Below are 26,849 nucleotides of genomic sequence, written 5' to 3' on the forward strand. Positions count from 1 at the left end.
AGTGAGCCAAGATCTTGCCACTGCACTCCAGCCTGGGCAACAGAACGAGACTGTCTCAAAAAAAAAAAAAAAAAAAAAAAAAGTAAAGCCACAAGATGTGACTGATTTGCTGCAATCTCGTGGTAAAACTTTAATGGATGAGGAGTGGCTTCTTATGGATGAGGAAAGAAAGTGCTTTTTTGAGAGGAATCTACTCCTGGTGAACACTGTTGAAATGACAACAAAGGATTTATAATATTATACAAACTCAGTTGATATAGTAGCCTCGACTTCCTGGGCTCAAGGAATCCTCCTGCCTCAGCCTCCCATGCACCTGGGACCACAGGCATGCCACTATGCCTGGTTAATTTTATTTTTTTTGTAGAGACGGGGTCTCACTTTGTTGCCCAGGCAGGTCTCAAACTCCTGGGCTCAAGCAATCCTCTTGTCTCTGCCTCTCAAACTGCTGAGATTAGGCTAGGTGCAGTGGCTCACGCTTGTAATCCCAGCACTTTCAGAGGCCAAGGAGGGTGGATCGCTTGAGGTCAGGAGTTTGAGATCAGCCTGGCCAACATGGTGAAACTTTGTCTCTACTAAAAATACAAAAATTAGCCAGGCTTGGTGGTGGACACCTGTAATAACAGCTACTCGGGAGGCTGAGGCAGGAGAATCACTTGAACCTTGGAGGTGGAGGTTGCAGTGAGCCAAGATCGCGCCATTGCACTCCAGCCTGAGCAACAGAGACTCTGTCTCAACAAATTTAAAAACAGAAATAAATAAAGTGCCGAGATTATAGGTGTGAGTTACCCTGCTCAGCCTAAAGTATTTTTTAATCAAGGTATGTAAGTTGTTTTTTGAGACATAATGGTATTGCACACTTAATAGACTGTGGTATAATGTAAAAATAACTTTTTTGCCCCATATGATCTGCAGGAAAACGTAACTTTTACATGCACTGGAAAACCAAAAAAAAAAAAAAAAATTGTGTGACTTGCTTTACGGCAGTGGTCTGTAACTGAACCCACAAGAGCTCCAAGGTATCCCTAGATCTAGAATCCAACTACTTCTCACCATCCTTTGGGCTTCACCTTGGTCCAAGTCTCCAGTGTCTCTCATTTAGACAAGTAATTACAATAGCTTCCTAACCGGTTTCCCTTTCAGTCAGTTCCCACCAACAGACACATTAATCCTCTTAAGTAAATCAGATCATGTTAATCCCCTGTACTACCCACCTCACAACAGTAAAAGTCAAAGTCCCACGATCTACAAAGACATACCAGGTCTTACCCTCTTCCCCCATCTTCTACAATTATACTCCAGACTCAGTCCTCTGTAGCCACGCTGGTTCCCATTTTGATGTATAGCTTCTAAGCCTCAAGGCCTTTGCACTTGCAGTTCCTTCTGCCTATACCCCAATTCTCCCAGATGTATGCATAGCTGTGATCCCTCACCTCCCTGAAGTCTTCGCTCATATGTCACCTTTCTTATGACTAACAATGATATTTAAAACTGCAATACCCGGCCGGGCACGGTGGCTCACGCCTGTAATCCCAACACTCTGGGAGGCCGAAACGGGCGGATGCCTGAGCTCAGGAGTTCGAGACAGGCCTGGCCAACACGGCGCAACCCCATCTCTACTAAAAATACAAAAAATTAGCCAGGCGTGGTGGCGCGGGCCTGTAGTCCCAGCTACTCGGGAGTTTGACGCACGAGAATTGCTTGAACCCGGCAGAGGTTGCAGTGAGCCTCTCTGCAGATTGCATAGGCTGGAGTGAAGTAGATCGCGCTACTCTTCACTCCACCCCGGGCGACAGAGGCACTCTGTCTCCAAAAAAGAAAAGAAAAAAAAAAAAGAAAACCCTGCACTACTTACCATTCTTCTTTGTTTTATCTCTCTCCACTGCACTCTTAACCTTCTAATGCACAATATTTTATTTTGTTTATTGTCTGTCTTCCTACACAAGAGAGATATTAATATTAAGCTCCGTAATATTTTTTGTATGTTCTGCTCACTGCTATATACCTAAATTCTGGTACATAGTTGGAATTCAATAAACAACTGCTAAATGGAATTAACAGGCAACAGGAAAACATTCCAATCAGATATATTTTGAGATACTAACGACCAGACTCCAAGAGTGCAGAGGCAAGGCAGAGTGGAGTGAGGAAACGGAGAAAGGGGAGAGGAAAGAACGGGGAAAAAAGGTAAAGGGGTTGACCCACGTGGAAAAATAGCCTACCTGGAGGGTTGAAGGACTTCTGATGCCGAGGAAACCTATCAGAAGACTGTCTCCAATACCATGATGTCGAAGCGTGGAAATTCCAAGGTTGGCCGTTGGGTTGAGGTTGAGAATCAAGAGGGGACTGGGCGTCGAAAGGGGGTTGCGCCCCGGGAAGAATCTGGGCGTCGAAGGGGGGCGGCGCCCCAGGAAGAGACTGGGCCTCCATGGGGGGCTGCGACTCAGAGGAAGGCTTTGACCCGGCCGCGGGAAGCGAGGACGTAAGCGGTGGTGGCGGCGGCGGCAGCATTGCCCAGAACACCCAGCTGTCCCGTGGCGGGGCAGTGTCGCTCAGCGGCCCTAACGTGGGAGTCAGCTCGGGAGACGCACGCCACCCGGTAGGAGTCACGAAATCACTAGCCGGCTCAGCCATACCACCTGCCGGGTCCGGAGTCTAGCACGCGACTGTGGAGCAAGCATTAGGCGTCACTTCCTTTACGGTGAACTACGCCGCTCAGCCAACCACAGGCCTTACGTCATTGGTCGGCGTCGGGAAGCCTTCCATTCTTTGCTGCTGATCGCGGGATTCCATTTGGGTAGTTTTGACGTTCGTGGATAGACTCGTATCTGTGACCAGTGTCAGCCACCGCGGATGGCAAGAGACCTAATCGGACCGGCCCTGCCGCCCGGCTTCAAGGCCCGCGGAACAGCGGAGGACGAAGAGCGGGACCCGAGCCCTGGTAAGCGGCTGCGTCTCCGCTGCCCACCAGGCCCATCTACCCCCTCCCTGGGCCGGCCCTGCTCGCTGAAGAAAGTCGGAGGCCTAGGAGGGCTGAGGAGTGGGGAGTGGGCGCGGCCCGACCCGAGAGAACTTTTTTTCCCTAACGGTAGCAGTGGGGAGGAGGCTGGGGGACCCTCCTAGAAACCGAGCTTTTGCGTGATTTGGCTTCGTGATGATAATACATTCTCATTTAGCGCTTAATAAGAGCTGCGCTGCCCTAACTGACTGATACCCATTCAGTCATTTAAGCCGTATAAGGAAAAGACTATTTTCCCATGTTGCAAATGGGTACGCCCAAGCCCATGCCAGCGTAGATCATACTGCTAGCAAGTGATGGAGCGCGACTTAGAAGGAAGCGTTTCTCCTAACCTCTGTGCCACATTGCCTTCTGATTTACAAGAACCTTGCAGATCCTGTTCTCTCCAGCCCCCGACCTGCTTTCCTTGCCTCTCATTCTGTTATTGCACCTGACACATCAGCCCAGTACTCAATCCAGCCTGAGTTGCTGCGCAGTTCCTTAACGCTCTAGGCTTCTGGGCTTCCTCTGGTTACATTTCTAAACATAACTGACAAACATCTCCCTATCCTTCAAGGCCCAACTTAAATGTCATACCAATAAAACCTTTCCAAATTCCCCAAAGCATTGTCACGCCTTTCTTTTTGCCCTCGGGTTTTTTCCTAATTACATTGCATATTTGGTACACTATATTTGAATAATTTGTCGACATAATCTGTCTCCACCATTGCACTATGGTCTTCTACCTGAACACGCAACAGGCACTTTGTATATACGAAACGAATGCTTCTCAGATTCCGCCATGCATACCTATCTGCTTTAATGTTTATTCACATTTGTGGACTAGCACCGACAACCCAGTTGGAGAAGAGTAAAGCTGAAAGAGTAGCCCTGCCATTTCTGAATCTAATTTTTCTTCCTGGTCTACCCGGAGGTCATGTTTCTACTACAGGCCCCTTTCCAATCTAATTTCTGTTATAACCATTTTGAAAATTATGCTTTCCAGCCGGGCGAGGTGGCACAAGCCTGTAATCTCAGCACTTTGGGAGGCCAAGGCGGGCGGATCACTTGAACTCAGGAGTTCGAGACCAGACTGGCCAACGTGGTGAAACCCCACCTCTACTAAAAGTACAAAAATTAGCCAGACGTGGTGGCAGGCGCCTGTAATCCCAGCTACTCGGGAGGCTGAGGCAGGAGAATCGCTTGAACCCAGGAGGCGGAGGTTGCAGTGAGCCAAGAGCGCCACTGCACTCCAGCCTGGGCGACCGAACGAGAGTCTCAAAAAAAAAAAAAAAAAAAAAAAAGTAAAAATAAAAAATTATGCGTTCCTTCCTGTAGGAGATAGCTTTAAAAAAAATAAAATAAGGCCAGGCACAGTGGCTCACGCCTGTGATCCAGCGCTTTGGGAGGCTGAGGTGGGCGGATCATGAGGTTAGGAGTTCGAGACCAGCCTGGCCAACATGGTGAAACCCCATCTCTACTAGAAATAGCTGGGCGTGGTGGCATGCACCTATAATCCCAGCTACTCAGGAGGCTGAGGCAGGAGAATCGCTTGAACCTGGAGGCAGAGGTTGCAATGAGCTGAGATCGCGCCATTGCACTCCAGCCTGGGCAACTCAGCGAGACTCTGTCTCAAAATAAATAAATAAATAAATAAATAAATAGTGATTTTATTTTAGCAAGAAAAGTTCCATTCGACCAAGGTTGAATAAAGGTGTGGTTAACCAATTTAGCTAGTTGGGTTCCTATGTGTATGTTGTTGCTGGTTCACCACATTCCCTGATTTTTTTTTTTTTTTTTTTTTTTTTGGAGACGGAGGCTCACTCTGTCGCCCAGGCTGGAGTGCAATGGCACAATCCCATCTCACTGCAACCTCCACTTCCCGGGTTTAAGCAATTCTTCTGCCTCAACCTCCTGAGTACCTGGGATTACAGGCGCACGCCACTGCGCCCAACTAATTTTGTATTTGTAGTAGAGAGGGGGTTTCCCCATGTTGGCCAGGCTGGTCTCCAACTCCCGACCTCAGGCGATCCGCCCACCCCAGCTTCCCAAAGTGCTGGGATTACAGGCGCGAGCTGCCACACCCGGCCCATATTCCCTGATTTTAAACCAAGGCAGGATTTGCAGATAAGCAACCACCAACTCCTGCATAGATAATTCTGTTATGGTTGCTTCCATCATTCTACCAGCTTTTATGTCAAGTACATCTTTCTTTGTCTGCTCTCTTCTGTTTCTTTTATGTGTTAGTTCTCCGCTTCCCCCAGCACTTAACGCCGTGCATGTGTAATATGTGTATTGCCCTCTACTTGAAGGAGTTGCATTACAACCTGCCTGGCACATAAAAGATTCTGGGGCCAGGCGCGGTGGCTCACACCTGTAATCCCAGCACTTTGGGAGGCCAAGGCCGGTGGATCTCGGGGTGAGAGATCAAGACGATTCCGGCCAACATGGTGAAACCCCGTCTCTACTAAAAATACGAAAATCAGCCAGGCATGGTGGCGCATACTTGTAGTCCCAACTACTCTGGAGGCTGAGACAGGAGAATGACTTGAACCCGGGAGGCGGAGGTTGCAGTGAGCTGAGATTGCGCCACTGCACTCCAGCCTGGCGACAGAGTGAGACTCTGTCTCAAAAAAAAAAAACAAAAAATTCTTCGTATATGTATGTTGAATGACTGCTCTTCGTCAAGCACAGTATCTTACACATAGTGTGTCATTTTTAACGCATAATCCCCCCTGCTATAATTCCATTCCCTTCATAACCTCCTAGATGGCTGAACCTAAAACAGTTGCCAAAAAATCTTCACATATAATTTTTATTTCATCTATCTGGATTTTTAAGAAGCTTACCAGTACCAATGGTTTTCACATCCAGTATATCACACCATAGAAGCTGCACTTGGACCATCTTTCAGTTACTACCTGCATCACCACCCCTCCTACAACCAAAGGGTAACTGCATGTTTTCTCTTTCATAACTGGCTTCCTATCTTGGTACTATATTACTTTGTGAGATTCATTGATGTAGATTAGCATTATTATAGATTGTTGAAGTTCATAATCTGGTCTTTAAACAAATAGAATGATTATAGGTTGTTTCTTTACATTGCTATATAGTCATCCATTGGATGAATGTTCTGCAATCCATTTTACATTGGATGGACATTTGAGTAATTTCCATTTGGAGGCTGTTATAAAATGTGCTGCTCTGCATTGTAGTATATGTCTTATGGTGGATACTCCCACCTTCCAAAGTCACCAAAGTTCTCAGCGTGTATGAGAATTCTAGTTGTTCCACATTCTAATAGTTTTTTCTTTTAAATCCGGTGGTTTGTAGCAATATCTCTTGGTAGTTTTAATTTGTATTTCCCTGGTGACAAATGAAATTGACCACCTTTTCATGTGTTATTTGACCATATGGATACATGCTGTGTTCGGTCTTTTGCTTATTTTTCCATTGAATTATCTGTCTTCATATTGATTTATAGAGTTCTTTTTATAGTCTGGATATGAGTCATTTTCCAGATAGGTGTATCAGAAATACCTTCTCTAATTCTGTGGTTGTTTTTTCACTCATGTTGGTATGTTTTGATTAACGTAAGTTTTTAATTTTAATATATTCTGACTTTTAATTTTCTTCTTTTACGGTAGAATTTTTTGCACCCTATTTAAGGTATCTTGCCCACCCCAAGGTTATAAAGCTGTTCTATGTTTTCTTCTAAAAGCATTATTGTTTCAGCTTTCACATTTATATTTGCAATTCATCTGGAATTGATGTTTGTGTGTGGTGTGAGATAGGGATGAAAATTATTTGCCCCGTAAGGGCATCCTGGCACCATTTATTGAACAGACCATCCTTTCTCCACTATCACCTTCCATCAGGCAACCATATATATGCATCTGGTTTTTTTTCTTGTTTATTCTGGTAAAATATACATATCTATCATATTAGCCATTTGTAAGCATATAGTTCAGTGGCATTTAGGTACAGTCACGTTGTTGTGCAGTCATCACCACCATCCATCTCTTAGAACTATTTTCACCTTCAAAATTGAAACCTATACCCATTAAATAATAATTCTCCATTCTCCCCTCTCCCCCAGTCCCTGGTAACCACCATCTACTTTCTTTTTCTGTTAATTGGACTCTTCTAGGTACTTCATTTAATGGAATCATACAGTACTTGTCCTTTGGTTACTGGCTTATTTCACTTAGCATGATTTCTTCAAGCTTCACTTATTGTAGCACATTAGAATTTCTTTTCTTTTGAAGACTCAACAATATTCCATATAAGTATATACTGTACAGACTACATTTTGTTTATTCATCTGTTGCTGGACCCTTGGGTAGCTATGTATGCTATTGTGAATAATGCTGTTATGAACATGGGTGTACAAATAATCTGTTCAAGTCCCTGCTTTCATTTCTTTTGGTCGTATACCCAGAAATGGGATTGCTGGATCATGTGGTAATTCTCCAACATTTTGAGAGGCTGGGCACGGTGACTCACACCTGTAATCCTAGCACTTTGGGAGGCCGAGGCAGGTGGATCGCCTGAGGTCAGGAGGTCAAGACCAGCCTGGCCAACATGGTGAAACCTCGTCTGTACTAAAAATACAAAAATTAGCCAGGTGTGGTGGCTTGCACCTGTAGTCCCAGCTACTGGGGAGGCTGAGGCATGAGAATCACTTGTACCTGGGAGGTAGAGGTTGCAGTGAGCCAAGATCGCACCACTGCACTCCAGCCTGGGTGACAGAGCGAGACTCTGTCTCAAAACAAAACAAAACAAAAACAAACAAACAAACAAAAAACAATTTGAGGAACTAGCATACTGTTGTCTATAGCAGCTGCACCATTTTACGTTCCCACTAGTAGTGTACAATGGTCTCAGCTTCTCCACACCCTCCCATTGCTTGTTAATTTCTGTTTGTCTTTTTTTTTTTTTTTAAATAATAGTCATCCTAATGGGTGTGAAGTGATATCTCATTGCTTTGATTGGCATTTCCTTAACAATTAGTGATGTTGAGCACCTTTTCATGTGCTTATTGGCTTGTGCATCTAGTTTTAAGAAACTTGGGCCAGGTATGGTTGTTTACGCTTGTAATCCCAGCACTTTGGGAAGCTGAGGCAGACAGATTCTTGATCGAATGAGTTCAAGACCAGCCTGGGCAACATGGCAAAACCCCATCCCTACAAAAAATACAGGTAGTGCATGCCTGTAGTCCCAGCTACTTGGGAGGCTGAGGTGGGAGGATCGCATGAGCCCAGGAGTTGGAGGTTGTAGTAAGCTACGATCATGCCACGGCACTCCAGCCTGGATGATAGAGTAAGACCCTGTCTCAACAAAAAAAGAAAAAGAAAAAAAGAAACTTGAATTTAGAGTCTAATTTCTAAAAACAAAAATGCTCTGTCTCCAATGCCTCACATTTCTAATTATCTAACGATATATATGATGTGATATTCTGCACAATGACCCTATGTTAACAACAACAAAAACACGAATAAATAATTTCAAGAATACTTTTATTAAGAAGAAAACCATGTATTTTAGAAAACTGTGTGACTTTATGTTTATCACATGAGAAGGCCCATAACACCTGAATCCCAAGATTAAGTTTTGCACTGAGCTCTGAAAACTAGCAAAATGAATGAAACTAAGGGATGGGAGGGAACACTCAAACTGAGGGAACAACATGTATGAAGACTTTAAGGCAGGATGGGACATAGTGGGCAGCAGGAACAGAGAAGACCGTGTAACAGAAGCAGAGAAAGCGAGGGGTAGATGAAATCACTGCTGCTGCTGCTGCTGCCTGGATGGCCACATTCTGGCAGGAAGGCAAATGAGGACTGGAGAGACCACATGAAGGACCTTGGTCTCTATTCCAAGAGCAACAGATGTCACTGAAGTTTTATTTTATTTTTTTACATTTTTACTCAAGTGTAATATGTATATAGATCCTTCCATGCTGCTAAATCAAATGGAACTTTTTCCGTCTTTCTCTTATTACTTAACAGTATTTTAAGATTACCTACTCTTCTTAAAACTCTCTTGCAGCTGGGCACAGTAGCTCACACCTATAATCCTAGCACTTTGGGAGACTGAAGTGGGAGCATCTCTTGAGCCCAGAAGTTGGAGATCAGCCTGGGCAACATAGCAAGACCACGTCTCTACTAAAAAAATTTAAAAATTAGCTAGGTGTGGTGGTGCACACCTGTAGTCCCAGCTACTTGGGAGGTTGAGGTGGGAGGATCACTTAAGCCCAGGAGGCCAAGGCTGCAGGAAGATAGGATCATGCCACTGCACTCCAACCTGGACCACAGAGCAAGACCCCCCTTTTTTTTGGGGACGGAGTTTTGCTCTTGTTGCCCAGGCTGGAGTGCAATGGTGCGATCTCGGCTCACCGCAACCTCCACCTTTCGGGTTCAGGCTATTCTCCTGCCTCACCTTCCCAAGTAGCTGGGATTACAGGCATGCGCCACCATGCCCGACTAATTTTGTATTTTAGTAGAATAGGGTTTCTCCATGTTGGTCAGGCTGGTCTCAAACTCCTGACCTCAGGTGATCCGGCCGCCTTGGCCTCCCAAAGTGCTGGGATTACAGGCATGAGCCACGGCGCCCAGATGCAAGCCCCTATCTTTAAACACACACAAACACACACACACACCCCTTCTCTTCTGTCGGTTTCTGTGATACCATACTCCCCTCATTTTTGTCTTCTCTTTGCGCAGCTCCTCTTCATCTCGAATAGTTTATCTTCGATTAAACCTTCAGGTGTTAAAGATTCTGAAAGCTGACTCCTAAGCTCTCTTTTTTAATATATATACTCTATTCTCTCTTTTAAGTGATGATATTCCCACCCATGGGGTGAAGATTTTTATATAAGAACTTAGATGCTTATCTGACATCTTTGTTCAATGATTCCTGATGAGAGTTCCTATCAGAATCTTTAAAAAAGGACATGAACTTCTAAAACAAATCTTTCAATGTCCTAGCCGGTCTCTTCTTTCCTCCCCGTCAGGATTTTAATGTATTCCAAGTTCAGGAGCAAAGACTAAATTACCCCCTCCGTCCCTGGGACTGTCCCAGTTTTAGCAGTAAAAATGCCACATCCCAAGAAGCCCTTCAATCCCAAGCAAACCAGCACCGTTGGTCACCCTATTTCTGTCTTCTGTAGCAGTGCACCTTAAACTTGAACATGTACGTGGATTACCCACAGATCTTGTTAAGATGCCAACTCTGATTCAGGTGATGTGGGTGAGGCCTGAGATTCTGCATTTCTGACAAGCTCCCAGCTGCTGCTGCTGGTTGTGGTCCTGCTGTTGCCAAGACCACAGTGTTTGTGGTGAGGGATGGGAGCACACGTGGCTTTCTCTATCTGCAGTTATTATGCTGGATTGTTTGCTGGTTTGCCCACTAAACCATGAGGAAAGGAACCACATGCTAAGCCTCTGTAATCCCCAATACTAGCAGGGTACCCAGCACAAAGCAGGTACTCAGTAGATTCCTTTTGGCTGACTAGAGGACAGAGTAAAAATTCTGGCCAGGCACAGTGGCTCATGCCTATAATCCCAGCACTTTGGGAGGCTAAGGTGGGAGGATCACTTGAGCCCGGGACGTCAAGAACAGCTAGACAACATAGTAAGACCTCATCTCTACTAAAAATGTAGAAATTAGCCAGGTGTGGTAGCATGCACATGCAGTCTCAACTACTCCGGGGGCTGAGGCAAGAGGATTGCTTGAGCCCAGGAGTTTGAGGTTGCAGTGAGCTGTGATCACACCACTGCACTCCAGCCTGAGAGTTAGAACAAGACGTTGTCTCAAAAAAAAAAAAAATTCCTTAAGAGGGGCCCAGGATTTATGGGGGTTGGGGAAGCCAGGACCTGCACGAATGCAGCTAACCATAATCCTTTGTATGGAGTCTGGAAGAAACCTAATGGCTGGCGGGGAAGGGGATTTTGTTTGTTTGTTTGTTTTTGTTTTTGTTTTTGAGACAGAGTTTTGCTTTGTCACCCAGGCTGGAGTTCAGTGACGCTATCTCAGCTCATTGCAAGCCCGCCTCCCAGGTTCATGCCATTCTCCTGCCCCAGCCTCCCAGGTAGCTGGGACTACAGGTGCCCGCCACAACGCCCAGCTAATTTTTGCATTTTTAGTAGAGATGGAGTTTCACCATGTTAGCCAGGCTAGTCTCGAACACCTGACCTTGGGTGATCCGCCCACCTCAGCGGCCTCCCAAAGTGCTGAGATTACAGGCTTGAGCCACCTTGCCTGGCCTTTTTTTTTTTTTTTGTAAACAGTCTCACTGTCAACCAGGCTGGAGTGCAGCGGCATGATCTCAGCTCACTGCAACCTCTGCTTCCTGGTTCAAGTGATTCTCCTGCATCAGCCTCCCAACTAGCTGAGATTACAGGCGTGTGCCACCACACCTGGCTGATTTTTTTATTTTTAGTAGAGACAGGGTTTCACCATGTTGGCCAGGCTGGTCTCAAACTCCTGGGCTCAAGTGATCCACCCGCCTCAGCCTCCCAAAGTGCTGGGATTATAGGCATGAGCCACTGTGCCCAGCCTCTTTTTTTTTTTTTTTTTCAGTTTTTACAAATTGTGATAAAATATACATAACATGAAATTTACCGTCTTAACCATCTTTAAATGTACAGTTCAGTGGCATTAAATATATTCAGATGGTTGAGCAACTATTACCACCATATCCACATCTCTTTTCATCTTATAAAACAGAAAGAAACTCTGTACTCATTAAGCAATAACTCCTCATTTCCCCCTCCAGCTCCTGATAAGCACTGTTCTATTTTCCGTCTCTACGAATTTGACTACTCTAAGTACATCATTTGAGTGGAATCGTACAGTATTTGTCTTTTTCTTTTTTTTTGGACTGGCTTATTTGGACTTTTATTTGGACTGGCTTAGCATAATGTCCTTTTATTTGGACTGGCTTAGCATAATGTCCTTAAGGTTCATCCATGTTGTAGCAGGTGTCAGGATTACCTTCAAGTGAGGATTCCTGAATCCAGTCTGATATCTGCCCTGTGTTCCTCACATTCTGCTGTCCCAGAAAGATCTGACAAGCATGACCAGAGTAAAGAGGAGAGAGGGAGCACACAGGTCTGAGATGGAACAAGTTAACTTCATTTGAATACTCTGAAAATTGACTGCTGGAAAATGACCCTGAAGTCATGTCATTAGAAACCCTGCGGTGCAAATATTTTCTCAAGAGTGGTCCACACACTCCATATTCTGTTCTGTGGAAGCTGAGTGGAGCCTTGGCCATTCTGACTCTTAACTCCAGTCTCCTTATCTGCAGTGACCTTCACCTCCACTAATTTCACCTACATTTGAAGCTGGAGTAGGGAGTCTACCCTACTCCAGCTCCAAAAACTTAAATTCAAATCTCATTCTCGGCAAGAACCCCTTATTCATTCATTGTTCCCACTCAAGTTACTCCCATTTCATTTGCTTTTTATTTTTGTTTTTTAACCTCATTGAGCCTTGCATCCCTAAGTACTTCTATCCTTAAGCACTTCTATCTGAGAGGAGTGCTTACATCCCTACTCCTGTTAGACGCCATGGTCCATCCATTCATCCACTCGCTTGCTGGTGCTCTCAACTGCTTTATCCCATTGGGTATTCTGCCAAACCCGTCTAACGAAAGCCCAGCCCTGGATCAGTGCAAGTGTTTACCCTTTGTGAGCCTCCAGCCAGGCTGCCTAGTGCTGCTAGAAGAAACCTCATGCCTCCACGAACTCATGCTGCTAAAAGTTAGCCTGTTCCCTAACTGGGTCCATAGGTCTGTCCAGTAATCTTCACAGGCTTCACCTCCCTTCTCTTCCCCAATCTGCAACCATGGCTTTTTAAAACTTTCCCTGTCTTCTAAAATTGTATTTTTCTGTCTACTTCATTGAACAAGTAAATGCCATCATAAGAGAACTTCCTCAATTTTCTGTTACTATAGCTAAAAACTTTCCTGAATCCATGCCAAGCTTTTTGTCTGCCCTTTGGTAACAATGGAAGAGGTATACTGCTTCCTTCTAAAGCTAATCCTTCCATTTTTACTCTGACTCCCTTCCCTGTCCTTAGGGCCATCTGCCCTTAGCATTTAACCAAAACATTCAAATCTTTCCCATCTTTGAAGAAAACTCTACTTCATATCCTCCTCTAGCTGCTCCTTTTTCTTTCTTACTGTCTCTGGGTCTTCTGTTTTCTCCTTAACCCATTGCATTTCTTCTCTCACCAGTCCACTGAGACTCTCACCAATTCAAGGCTCCCTTTTCAGTCCTAGTCTTCCTTGACCTCACAGCAACATTTGGCCGCTCTTTCTATCCTCTCTTGGTTCCAACCATCCTGAACACCTTTCAGTTTTCTAAATGTGGTGACTTTTGCTTTCAGGCTTTTGTAGATGCTTTTCTTTCTGCCTGGACTACTCTTCCTCCAGTCTCCACCTTCTTTGCCCAGCTAACTCAGGTCCCATCCCTACATCACTGCTTCTAGGAAACATTCTTTGATGTTAACTGCCTACTGCCTGTAAAAGATGGGTTGGGTGCCCCTTCTTTATATTTGCATGACTTAACCATGTCATGGGGTCAGCAAACTTTTCTTGTAAAGGACCAGATAGTAAATATAGTTGACTCTGTAGATCTGTGGGTTCTCAGTCTTCAGGTTCAACCAACTCTAGATTGAAAGTACAATATTCAAGGGATGTGGAACAAAGGCCATAGCCACAGATTTTGGTAGCTACAAACCGGGGAGCTGGTCTTGGAACCAATCTCCCGAGAATACCAAGGGACAACTGTACTTTTGACTTTGCAGGTCAGTAGGCAAAATCAAGATGGTTGTGAAAGTATGTGTATAACAAGAAGGAAGCAAACTTCACAAAATTTTATCGTTGCAATCCAAAACATAATACCATATAATTTTTTTTGTAATACAGGTCTACATGAGATAAATATGAGAAGAATAGAATTGGTTTTGGGGAAGTGACATATCATTTCATCAGGGTTCAAGTTAGCATTCCTAGTCATCAAAATCAATTGCAGATGTTCATCTGTTAATGCTGATCTGTAATGAGATTTTATGTATTATACTGACTTCATTTTTTTGTATGCGTAATTCTGTGTGATATGAAAAGGGAAATAAAGTGAAATATAAGGAAGGCATAACTCCTGTTCTCATGGAATTTATAATCTGTTTGGAAAATTATCATTGCAATAGGAAAGCCTCCTTAATGATGACAAGCATCACTGCTTTAGGAGAGATATGGAATAGTTCATTACATGTTCCCAAAATAGTTTTTTCAGATTATTCATAGTTCAGAAGGATATCTATCTATAAAAAAGTGAAGCCAGACATGTCCTTACTTTTATTAGGAGGTCTGTATTGTGATGTATACTGACTGATACTTTTAATATTCTTCTCTTTTTTCTTTTTTTTTTTTTTTGAGACAGAGTCTTGCTCTGTCACCAGGCTGGAGTGCAGTGGCATGATCTTGGCTGACAGCAACGTCCGCCTCCTGGGTTCAAGTGATTCTCCTTCCTCAGCCTCCTGAGTAGCTGGGACTACAAGCACGCGCCACCACGCCCAGCTAATTTTTTTATTTTTAGTACCGACGGGGTTTCACCATGTTGGCCAGGATGGTCTCGATCTCTTGACCTTATGATCTGCCTGCCACGGCCTCCCAAAGTGCTGGGATTACAGGCATGAGCCACCGTGCCTGGCCTCTTTTTTCTTTTTTATATCGCCATCTCAGTATTCTGTCATTTCGTGATGAAACAGTTGTTTATTTTGACATAACTCAAATAGAAATTAATGGTACTATGTGCTAAATGTTACTTTTTTATACTATTTTTCCTGTGATTATTTTTAAAAGGCCAGGTTTTCTTAGATGAGTTTTATCTTCATCTGCTTATTATCTTTTTAAAAAATGTATACCCATTTGTTTCTTTAAAAATCCAAGGCAATTTTTTAGTTGTAATAGCACCAGGTGTGGTGGCTCATGCCTGTAATCCCAGTGCTTTGGGAGGCCAAGGCAGAAAGATCACTTGAGGCCAAGAGTTCAAGACTAAGCTGGACAACATAGCGAGACCCTGGTCTTAAAAAAATAAATAAACTAAAATTTCAAAATTATCTGTGCATGGTGGCAGACACCTATAGTCCTAGCCATGCAGGAGGCTGAGATGGGAGGATCGCTTGAGTCCAGGAGTTTGAGGTTACAGTGAGCCATAATCAGATCACTGCTTTCTAACCCAGGAAACAGAGCAAGACCCCATCACTAAATAAATAAATAAATGAGTGAATGAATACATAAATAAATAAAATGTATGTATGTATGTTATAATACCAAGAACAGCACATATTTAGACAATATTACACATCTAATTGCTTAAAATATATAAAACAATAATAAAATTTTTTCTTGATATACACCTATCCAAAATTGGCCAATAGTATACAATTGATAGATAAAATACATTGATAGCAGTCATATATAAGAAGAGAAAGAAGCAGAAGAGGGAAAAATATATCTTCCCTCTTTAATGTATTAGAATCAAGAAGATAAAAAGAGACAATCACTCCTATGGGGCCACATTATTCAGTGAGGTTAGAGGTCACATATAGTCTCTATTTATAACTGGGGAACACTTATATACTAAGACATTAAGTCTTCTTCAGGAAACCCTAAACAGCAGTTGGAGACAGGAATCCCATCCATGATGCTTGATGTTTTCCTCTTTTTGCTGTAACGCAGCATGCCTTAGTTATTCTTTTCTAAGGCATGTTATGTACCTGTTCTATAGTAATGCACCAAGAGAGATAGGAAAAAAAATTTTTTAATAGGCTGGTGATTCCAAAACTAGCCTTAGTTTCTCCCCTGAGCTTTATACTGTGATAATGTTTGGCTGTGTCCCCACCCAAATCTCATCCTGAATTGTAGTTTCCATAATCCCTACATGTTGTGGGAGGGACCTGGTGGGAGGTAATTGAATCATGGTGGTGGTTACACTCATGCTGTTCTTGGGATAGTGAGTGAGTTCTCATGAGATCTGATAGTTTTACAAGTTTTCCCCCTTTCTCTCCACACTTCTCCTTCCTCCTGCCATGTGAAGAAGGATGTGTTTGCTTCCCCTTCCACCATAATTGTAAGTTTCCTGAGGCCTCCGCAACCGTGCTGAGCTGTGGGTCAATTAAACCTCTTTCCTTTATAAATTACTCAGTCTCAGGTATTTCTTCATAGCAGCGTGAGAACGGACTTACACACCCTATACACCCTAGTATGCCCAAGTGCCACTGATAGCACCACCTAAATTTTTAAGGCTGTATGAAACTTAAAACGTGAAAAACAAACTCTCAATTCTCCCCTCCCAGCCTATTTTCTTCCCAGCCTTCTCCATATTAGAGAATAGCATTGCCATCCAGCTGCCTAGCTAGTCAGGCACAAAACCTAAGACCTATCCTTGGTCCTTGGTTCCTTTTTTTTTCTTCTCACTCTAACATCCAAACCATTAGCAGTCCTCTTTGCCCTTCCATCAGAGTATGTTGCAAATCAAACCTTTTTTTTCTTCTTTTTTTTTTTTAGATGGAGCCTCGCTCTGTCGCCCAGGCTGGAGTGCAATGGCGTGATCCCGGCTCACTGCAACCTCCACTGCCGGGGTTCAAGCAATTCACCTGCCTCAGCCTCCCAAGTAGCTGGGATTACAGACGCACGCCACCACGCCCAGCTAATTTTGTATTTTTAGTAGAGACAGGGTTTCACCATGTTGCCCAGGCTGGTCCTGAACTCCTGACCTCGGGTGATCCACCCACCTCGGCCTCCCAAAGTGCTGGGATTACAGGTGTGAGCCACCACACCTGGCCAAACCATTTTTTATCAGCTTTCTAATGCATATCCCCTGTTGCTGATCTCTCTTGTGTATTGTCCATAAGTAGACAGTTTTTTTGTTTGTTTGGTAATTCATATCATGTCTCTCCTGACCCACAACCTCCCAATGACTGCCTGTTGTAATTAAAAGTCCAAACTCCTGCTGGATGTGGTGGTGCATGCCTGTAGTCCCAGGTACTCAGGAAGCTGAGGCAGGAGGATCACTTGAGTCCAGGAGTTCTGGGCTATAGTACGCTATGCAATCTGGTGTCCACGCTAAGTTCAACATCAGTATGGTGACCTCCGGGAGTGAAGGACCACCAGATTGCCCTAAGGAGGGGTGAACCAGCCCGGGTCAGAAACAAAGCATGTGAAAACTCTCATGTTGGTCAGCAGTGGGATCGCACCCATGAATAGCCGCTGCCCTCCAACCTGGACAACACAGTGAGATCTTGCCTCTTAGGGAAAGGGAACAGAAAATGGAAAGGGAAAGGGAAGTCCAAACTCCTTATTGTAGCCTATACTAGCATTTATTGAGCACTTGCTATATGCCAAAGACTTTGTTAGGTGCTTTGCATATATTAACTGATGTAATCTTCACAACAGTCCTGTGAGGTTGAAACTATTATTAACCTTATTTTACAAAGCAAGAGTGTAATAGGAAGGTTAAGTAACTTATCCAAATCACACAGCTAGTAAGTGGCCAACCTGGAATTCAAAGCACAGAGTCTGACTCCAAAGCATAGGGTCTGGCCCCTCTATACCATCCAACTCGAGCTTGTCATTTTGCTTTTCTTAAGCCACACTGGCCTTTTTCTCCCTCAAGGACATCAGGCTTGCTCCCTGCATAGGAGTTTTGCACTGGCTGTTCCTCTGTCCATGGTGCCTGTCATCTCATCATTTAAGTCTCCACTCAAATGTCTTTTTCTCAGAGAGATTTTTGCCTTACCACTGTCTTTAAAATTACTCTCCCACATATACAGTGTCACCTTTTTCCTATTTTCATAGCAGCACTTACAATATCTGAATTGATCTTAATTCTTTTAATGTTTGTTTCTCTATAAGTATTTACTTAATAACTGTTGCTGGATGGATGGTTGCTGACTATTGAATATTGGCTATATAGTGGTTAAGGATACAGGCTTTGAAATCAGACTCCTGGGTTCATATCCCAGCCCCACTCTTTAGTTGTATGAAGTTAGGCAAGTCACTTAACAATTCTCTGCCTCAGTTTCTTCATCTGTAAAATAGAAATAATACCTCCCTCATAGGATTGTTATCGGAATTAAATAGAATAATGTGTATGTCTCTTAAAACAATTCATAACACCTAAGAACTCAAACCATGTTATTTGTTTTTTTATTTATTACACTTAAGTTTTTGTAGCAACAAATATTACTATTATTATAATATTGAATGAATGGCATACCCAGAATACTCTTTGGAAAGTCATGTTTCCAGGCCCTCCTCCAGGCCAACTGGGTCAGAATATCTGAGAAAAGGGCCTGTGAATCTTTAAAAAAATATATATATATATATTTTAGGGAGTCTGATAAATATCCAACCTTGGGAACTATGACAGTAGCCTTTTAACATCACTATTTAGGATCAACCTGGACAGTGGTGTCTGTGTGACATCATCAGTGACATCATGACACTGCAGTGACACCATGCAGTAATTTGTCATTTTGCTGAGATGTAAAGTGAGAGCAAGTCATCCTGATAAATGGACCTAGAAGACCTTTACCACTCTCCCTAACATCCCCATTACAGTGCAGCCTCATTCTCTTCCCTGTATCTCTGTTGGCAAGCAGTAAAACTTAGAGTGACTCTAATTTTATTTCTGCTTGGAAAATCATCTCAAAAAGAAAACTAACCAAGAAATATGGGGATACCAGGAAAGATTTTTTTTTTTTTTTAAAGTAGTGATTCTACCTTAAGCTGTCTGTAAGAAAAAAAAAATCATGAAGCCGTTTTTTTGTTTTTTGTTTTTGGCAGGTGCACCAACCAATGCAAAAACTGCACGTTATCAAGGAAATTACATGCTATTGCTATAAGTTTGGGTTTATAAGTTCAGATATTAACAAAGCTTTTGTGAATCTCATGAAAGAGATTGTGTAAGACATAATTTCTGCCTTCCTAGAGCTGGAAAGACAAAACTACCATACACAAAACAGCAAGTGAAATTAAAGCGAATAATAAATGATAGACAGCCAGTGCTGTTTATTTCAGAAAAGAAAGTGGAAATATCAGCTAGAAGGGTTCACTGAAACAGTAGTGGCTAGTGATGACAAACAACAAATCTTCTTTAGTTGCAGGACCAGCTCTGCCCCCTAATTATAAAAGCAGTAGTTCAGATTCATCGGACAGCGATGAAGACAGTAGTTCTTTGTACGAAGAAGGAAATCAAGAATCTGAAGAAGATGACACTGGTCCCACTGCAAGGTCAGTCATTTAATTAAATTAAATGATAGACCAAACTTCAGAGCTAGTATAAGTTGGCTGGAACAGATAACTAATAAGGGGATATCAAATTTCCATTTATACAGCACAGGGAGAAATCATTTTGTATGGCATTTCATCCTGAACTATACCTTTTACAAAGAAATTTATTCTAGTAGGGTGCAGCTATAGAGATATCTAGAATTTCAATATATATATTTTTTTCCCTGAGACAGGGGCTCACTCTGGCACACACTGGGGTGAAGTGGCATGATCTTGGCTCACTGCAGCCTCTGCCTTCCAAGCTCAAGCGATTCTCCCACCTCAGTCTCCTGAGAAGCTGGGACCACACCACAGGCGCCCAGCAAATTTTTGTATTTTTTGTAGATTTTTTGGGTATTTTTCGTAGAGATGGGGTTTCATCATGTTGCTCAGGCTGGTCTCAAACTCCTGGACTCAAGTGATCTGCCTGCCTCAGCCTCACAGTGCTGGGATAATAAGCATGAGCCACCACACCAGCCAATAAAATTCTTACATAAAGGATTTTTCTTAAGATGTCATTGAAGTGATGAAGTAGGCACATAAACCATAGAATTTCTTCTTAAAATTATATATGCAGTATATGTTTTCTTTAAATAAACTAATGATTTCTTCTTTTTCTTTTTTTTTTTTTTGAGACGAAGTCTCGCTCTGTAGCCCAGACTGGAATCCGGTGGCATGATCTCGGCTCACTGTAGCCTCTGTCCTAAGTTCAAGTGATTCTCCTGTCTCAGCCTTCCAAGTAGCTGAACCTACAGGCGTGTGCCACCATACCTGGCTAATTTTTGTATTTTTTAGTAGAGACAGAGTTTCACCATGTTGGCCAGGCTGGTCTTGAACTCCTGACCCCAAGTGATCTGCCCGCCTCGGCCTCCCAAGGTGCTGGGATTACAGGCGTGAGCCATCGCACCCAGCTGAATGATTTTCTTCTAATCTAGCCTTACCACTATGGGTCTATGTAAATGAGATGTCAAATCTTTGTTTATTATTGAGTAACAAGCTTTTTTTAAATTCATTTTAAATATTATCAGGTGGAAATAGCAACTTAAACCCCTTCCTTAAATGAGAATAAAAGTCACAGTCATAAACTTTTTACTTAGAAACATCTGACCAATGGACTTTGAAACTTCATTGAGGGAAATCTTTAATACCACAGAAAATATAGAATAGTGATATATTACTGCTGTAAAGAAATAACCAATCTGTATTTTAGGCCAAAAATAAATTCCAGGAAAAGACTAGTTACGAACTGTTGTCATAGGCCGGGTGCAGTGGCTCACACCTGTAATCCCAGCACTTTGGAAGGCCAACGTGCGCAGCTCACTTGAGGTCAGGAGTTTGAGACCAGCCTGGCCAACATGGTGAAACCCCGTCTCTACTAAAAAGATACAAAAATTAACTGGGTGTGGTGGCACTTGCCTGTAATCCCAGCTACCTGGGAGGCTGAGGCAGGAGAATTGCTTGGACCTAGGAGTGGGAGGTTCCAGTGAGCCAATATCATGCCACTGCACTCCAGCCTGGCCAACAGGGCAAGAGTTCCTCTCAAAAAATAAAAAAAGAAAAAAAGAACTATCATAGTATCCAGTTTTTATTTGGCAAGATTAATTTATTGTTGCAGTGTTTATACAACTAGATTTAATGCTTTTATTAAAAAATTAAAGTGTGTTTTTGTGAAAAAAATTTTGATATATATGCATAAAGTTATACTACTGTGTTTTCAGAAAACAGAGGAAAAATCAGGATAAGGATGATGATGATGATGATGATGATGATGATGATGATGATGGGTTTTTTGGACCAGCCCTTCCTCCTGGATTTAAAAAGCAGGATGATTCTCCTCCAAGGTGATAATGTGTAATATTTTAGGCTAGTCTTTCTTTAAATATTTTAACTAAGGAATCTTTAATGAATTAAAGAATTGTCTGAAACTATGTTTTAACTGAAATATTTATATAACATTTTGAAATGGGTCATTCATAGGGAAAAGAAGTTGTTTCCTATAATAAAAATAATTATTTACATGTTTATGACACTTTCATAGTTTACAGAAAACTTCCACATCTGTTATTTGATATTCACAAAAGTGTTTTGTGGTAAACAGGGTGGATCATTCCCTCTCCCCACTTTATAAACAGATAAGGTCACACACACATAGTAGCAGACCTGGGGCTAGAATCTTGATGTTCTGACTTTTAATTTAATTGTTTTCTTAATTGTTTATCAGTAGAAGAAACAAATCCCCATGTGCCATATTAGACAATTGGACTAACTTCTCTGAATCTCAAATTTGTTATCTGTAAGCTAGGATAACAGCATGTACTTTACAGAATTGTTTTGATGATTGAGGTTTCATAGTTGTATACCTAGACTTTGTGTGTATGTGTGTGTGTGTTTAATTTATATGGAGCCTGGCACAGAGTAAGTATAGAGTAAATATTTATTCCTGTCTTCTTCCCAGAATTGTAAAATTTTTAAATGCTAAATATAAGATTGCACGTTAAATTGTTTATACTTCATAATACTGTATACCAATATGCAAGAACAAGCAGAAAAGGCTGTTTATTTTATATTCAAAGTTTATAATCACATTTGGCAGCTCCTAACTTCCATTAACTTTGGTTGTTTTAGATATACAGAGATAGGCAGTCTACAGACCCCAAACTAAAAATGATTTTTACATTTTTGAGAGTAGCTAAAAAAACGACAGCAGATATGCCACAGAGAGCCACATGTGGCTTTCAAAGCCTAAGAGTTACTATCTAGCCCTTTATAGAAAGTTTGCTGACCCCTAGGATGTAACATTCCTTTTAAGAAAACACATTACTTAAATGTATAGCAATTTTTTTTCTTGAGAGTATTATTTTGGCAATAATAAAATACATGTGTAAAATAAACAGCTGGCATTATATATTGGAGTTATAAACCTTTTATAGTATCATAACATGCCGTGGTTATATTCCTTTACTGTGTTTTAAGATTTTATATACTGGTAATTTTATTACCACCAATCCCCTGAGGCCAGAAAGTTAAGTTTTAATTGCATTTATAGATTGCTAAAAATTGTACTCAGAAAAAATCTATGCTGTACTCATAGCTTATAAATGATACCTAATTTTATCTTTTTAACAGTGCCAAACTTCCCTGTCTTTCATAAGCAAATTGTTCTGCTCAAAGAAGTTTCGTGAATCAAGACAAGAGATTATTAAATGGTCAGGATGGGAGCCCAGAGTTTCTGACTGTCAGTACTGTTTTTTCCCCTGCCAGGATGCCTGTCTGTGGGGTTCTAATAGAACATGGTGCAACCTGGAAATTTTAGCTTAGGACTTCATTACCATCTGGATTGGTAACACTGGCACAGTGACAACTATGGAAAAAACATTGGTACAAAAGCAAGGATGAAGTATCTGAAAAGTATGAAAGAGGGTATTTTTTTATTTTTTATTTTTATCTTTTTAATTTTTTCCTTCATAAAGTAAGGCTGTCTCTTTTTAAGACCCAGTATTCAGGCAAGTCTCTCTTTTGAAGTGATGACAGTTGCCTCATTATGTGGCAACAGGGCAGCTGGAAAGAAAATGCACTTTGACATCAAGTAGACCAGGGTTTGAACTCTAGTTCAGCCACTTACTAATTGTGTTAATCTTAGATATGATTTTGCTCATCTTAAAAGTGGAGTGACTTACACTGACCAGGATTGTTTTAAGGAAACCAATGCACTGCTTGAAATGTGGTTAGCACAGTACCTTTTGCCCTTTCTATGCGTCTTAATGAACTAGCTGCATTCTTCTACAGTTCCACATCATTACTGTATTATCAAGTGAGAACAACGTATAGATTTTTAATACTGCCATGTTATATAGACCACAGATTGCTGGCATTGTCTGCACATGCTATATATGTCCTTAGAAGAACTCGATTTCTACTTTGGTAGTTCTGACCATAATTATGCCCCTAAGGTATCTTTCACTGGATAGTGAATCTCAAAACTGAAGGAAAGCCAAGGCACAAAATAAAAAAAGACCATCACAGATTTTAGTACAATTTTTTTAAAACATTGCCATTTTTATTTAATATAGTTCTTTTTAGGAAGTGTGCATATGCCAGTGTCACAAAGATTGAGAATTACTGGCTTAGTCTCTAATTATTGACTAACAAGTAGAAAATTCAAATGTGAAAATTAGGTTTTTAAAAGACATCTAGCAGAAAGATACTAGGTAATACTAGTAAAAATAAAGTGTTAAATAAAATTCTTATTTTCAACATTTGTTGCTATCTGGCTTTATTATTTTTGTGAACTTTTATTCTGAAAACTGCTTTTTAAAGTCAGGGAGAATGATAAAAGTACATTTTATTTTTCAGGCCCATAATAGGTCCTGCACTGCCACCTGGTTTCATTAAATCTACACAGAAAAGTGACAAGGGCAGAGATGATCCAGGACAACAGGTATCCTCATCCCATTTCAACTCTAAGGTTTGGAAAGTTTTCATTGAAAGAATAAGATGTATTGTAACAAACTCCAAACTTTATGCATGCAGTTACTACAATCACTGGACTCAACTGTAATGTAAGACTCAGTTATATTCAGATTAATTTAAGATTGTAACATAAGTAGATGAAATAAAAAGCTGTTCACAAACCTGAGATTCTGTTAGGAAAATAACAGGGTTGATGGGGTGTTACCTATTCATGCTGCTTATCTTTGAAGGGGGGCTTTAAAGTGTTAGAAGGATGGAACATGAAGAAAAGTTTAAGAAATGATTGTGATGTGGGCTGGAGGAGAGAAGGTTGAAGAGCTTTTTAACAATGGTCTTTACCTTGAAATTTACTTTCTCCTAACCAAGCTCTAGTACCTGTGTATAAAAAAATGCACTGGTGGATAAGTAATTTTAGGAAAAGATAGAACAAATGACTTTGGAGTAAAGTATAAAGGCTGTTTCTCTCCTTAACAAGAGTTGAGATTTGTAGAGTACTTTATAATTTGTAATGCGTTTTCCCTATATGTGGACCTTATTTTATCTTCTCCACAGTTTCATGAAATAGACATTATCTGCACCTTACAAATGCTAAAGACCAAAAAAATTGGGTACCTTACCCAAGATTACACAATTTTTACTGATCAAATCCATGGCACAAACTCAGTTCTTATGACTTTAAATCACTTGTTCAGTCTGTTATACTGCAGTGCCTTCCTATATATGAATTCATATATTCCAGAGACTCCTGTTTATCTCCACTAAGAATTCAACAGTTACACTGAGGTTGTTACCCAAAGGATGTATAATGCAGTGGTTAAAATTTTTAATTTCAGAGTCATTTACTTATTCTTTCAACAAATGCTTGTAGAACACCTGCAGTGTGGCAGGCACGTAGTCACAGAAGTGAATCTGTCAACAAATTAGTTTGTTCCTATCTTCATAAGACATCCAGGACTCAGCCACTTCTGCTCCCACCCTGGTCCAAGTGACCATCAAATTTCACCCCTTTTATTGGTCTTCATGCTTTATGTAGCCATTTCTCCTCTACTACCCCTTCTCAACACAAAAGTTGAAGGGGTCCAGATGAAACAACGGCAGATCGAAATCAGATCATGTCACTAACACTCAAAACCGCCAAATTACTCCTCCTCTCCCTAAGTCAAAGCCAAAGTCCTTTTAGGGTCCTATACAGTCTGGCCTCCATTAGTACTCTGATTTTATCTTTTGCTTTGATGTGACCACACTGGGCTCCTTGCTGTTCCTCCTCAAATACAGCAGGCCAGCTCCTACTCCTGAGCCTTTATGCCTGCTGTCCAAGCCTATGCAAAATGGTCTTCCCCTACATATTTATGTGGCTGACCTCCTAGACCTTCGGTTTTTTGCTGGAATATTATCTTTCCAATAAATCATCTCTGGCCTCCAAATTAAAATATGCTAACCTCCTCTTCCCTTCTTTAATTTTCCCCATAGTATTTATTGCCACCAAAGAAACCATTAATTTTACTGCTTCTTTTTGTTTATTGTTGGCCTCTTTCCACTAGAATGTGGCTCCATAAGAACAGAGATTTTTTTTTTATCTTATCACCAGTGCCTTATATATAGTAGATATTCAGAAGTATTTGTTGAATGAATGAATGAATAAATGAAACACAGTGCCTGCCCTTATCACACCTACAAGGTAGTAGGGAATACATACATCAGTTTCTAACATTGTGAATTATTCAAAAGATGAGACAAAATATAAATGGAACCATGATGGGGGAATCTAATCTGAAAATGAGAAAGAGTCTTTTTCAGCCAGGCGCAGTGGTTCATGCCTGTAATCCCAGCACTTTGGGAAGCCAAGGCGGGTGGATCGCTTGAGCTCAGGAGTTCAAGACCACCTGGGGCGACATAGCAAAACCGCATCTCTACCAAAAATAAAAAAAATTAGCAAGGCACGGTGGCACATGCCTGTGGTGCCAGCTACCTGGGAGCTGAGGTGGAGGATGGCTTGAATCCAGGAGGTAGAGGTTGCAGTGAGCTGAGATCATGCCACTGCACTCCAGCCTGGGTGACAGAGCGAGACCCTGTCTCAAAAAGAAAAAAAAAAAGGTCTTTATCTGAGTGAATGTCTACTAACCTGAAGTTTGACTAATTGGAGCTAGCTCAGCAAAGAAGGCAGGGAACATTGTTCCAGAGAGAGCAGATGGCTTAAGGCAAAAGAGAGTGTGAAGAGGATGAAAGTTAGGGTTAAAGAAGTTCAATATGGTTAGAACGGAGAGTGCAGGGAGAATGGTGAGAGAGAAGGTGAGGAAAGTAGGTAAGAGCTGTTCGAAGCTTTGCATTGAGCCTAGCTTGGGTACGCTTAGCTTCATGATCAGTAACATGCAGGTCATTACACTTACCTCATAGGGTTGTTACAAGGATTAAATCAGAGTAGTAGTTGTATTAGTCCATTTTCACACTGCTAATAAAGACATGCCCAAGACTGGGTAATTTATAAGGAAAGAGGTTTAATTGACTCACAGTTTAGCATGGCTGGAGAGGCCTCAGGAAACCTACAGTCATGGCGGAAGGGGAAGCAAACATGTCCGTCTTCATGTGGCAGCACCAAGGAGAAGAATGAGTGCCAGCAAAGGGGGAAGCCCCTGATGAAACCATCAGATCTTGTGAGAACAAACTCACTCTCACAAGAACAGGATGGGGGGGAACCACCCCATGATTCAATGATCTCCACCTGGTCCCTCCCATGGCACCTGGGGATTATGGGAACTGCAATTCAAGATGAGATTTGGGTGGGGACACAGCCAAACCATCAGTAGGTATTCAACTTAAAGTAGCTCTCATTATTACCATTGTTCTTATTGCCTCCACTATGGATGCCATGAGCATAACTGAAGAATTTAGGCTAAGTATGAGGAATCCTTTCTAACAAGGGTGTTGAAGAAAAAATTACCAGAGGAAGGACTTCCAGCCATATGGAAGACTGAGATGACATCGTCAGGCTAGGCTTTCCCCGCCATGAACACAAAGGAGTGCTAGGGGAAGAAAGAA

General features: G+C 41.8%; 2 protein-coding genes across 3 annotated transcripts in view; one reads left to right on the forward strand and one right to left on the reverse strand.

The window, feature by feature from the left end:
* NUFIP1 (NUFIP1, FMR1 interacting protein 1) overlaps positions 1 to 2,779 on the reverse strand; it is a 52,037-nt gene extending 49,258 nt beyond the window's left edge. The window contains exon 1 of the mRNA XM_025364568.1: positions 2,220 to 2,779. Coding sequence (XP_025220353.1) covers positions 2,220 to 2,631 — 412 coding nt within the window. The 5' untranslated portion in view covers positions 2,632 to 2,779. The remainder of the gene's footprint in view (positions 1 to 2,219) is intronic.
* GPALPP1 (GPALPP motifs containing 1) overlaps positions 2,726 to 26,849 on the forward strand; it is a 45,550-nt gene continuing 21,426 nt past the window's right edge. Inside the window, exons 1-4 of one of the 2 annotated variants that reach the window (XM_025364570.1) lie at positions 2,726 to 2,938; positions 19,172 to 19,304; positions 21,062 to 21,184; positions 23,697 to 23,902. In XM_025364570.1, coding sequence (XP_025220355.1) covers positions 23,864 to 23,902 — 39 coding nt within the window. In that variant the 5' untranslated portion in view covers positions 2,726 to 2,938; positions 19,172 to 19,304; positions 21,062 to 21,184; positions 23,697 to 23,863. The remainder of the gene's footprint in view (positions 2,939 to 19,171; positions 19,305 to 21,061; positions 21,185 to 23,696; positions 23,903 to 26,849) is intronic. The other variant, XM_025364569.1, reaches the window with a different exon arrangement.

This window comes from Theropithecus gelada, chromosome 17 (assembly GCF_003255815.1).
Source record: "Theropithecus gelada isolate Dixy chromosome 17, Tgel_1.0, whole genome shotgun sequence".
In the NCBI taxonomy this organism is placed as follows: domain Eukaryota; kingdom Metazoa; phylum Chordata; class Mammalia; order Primates; family Cercopithecidae; genus Theropithecus; species Theropithecus gelada.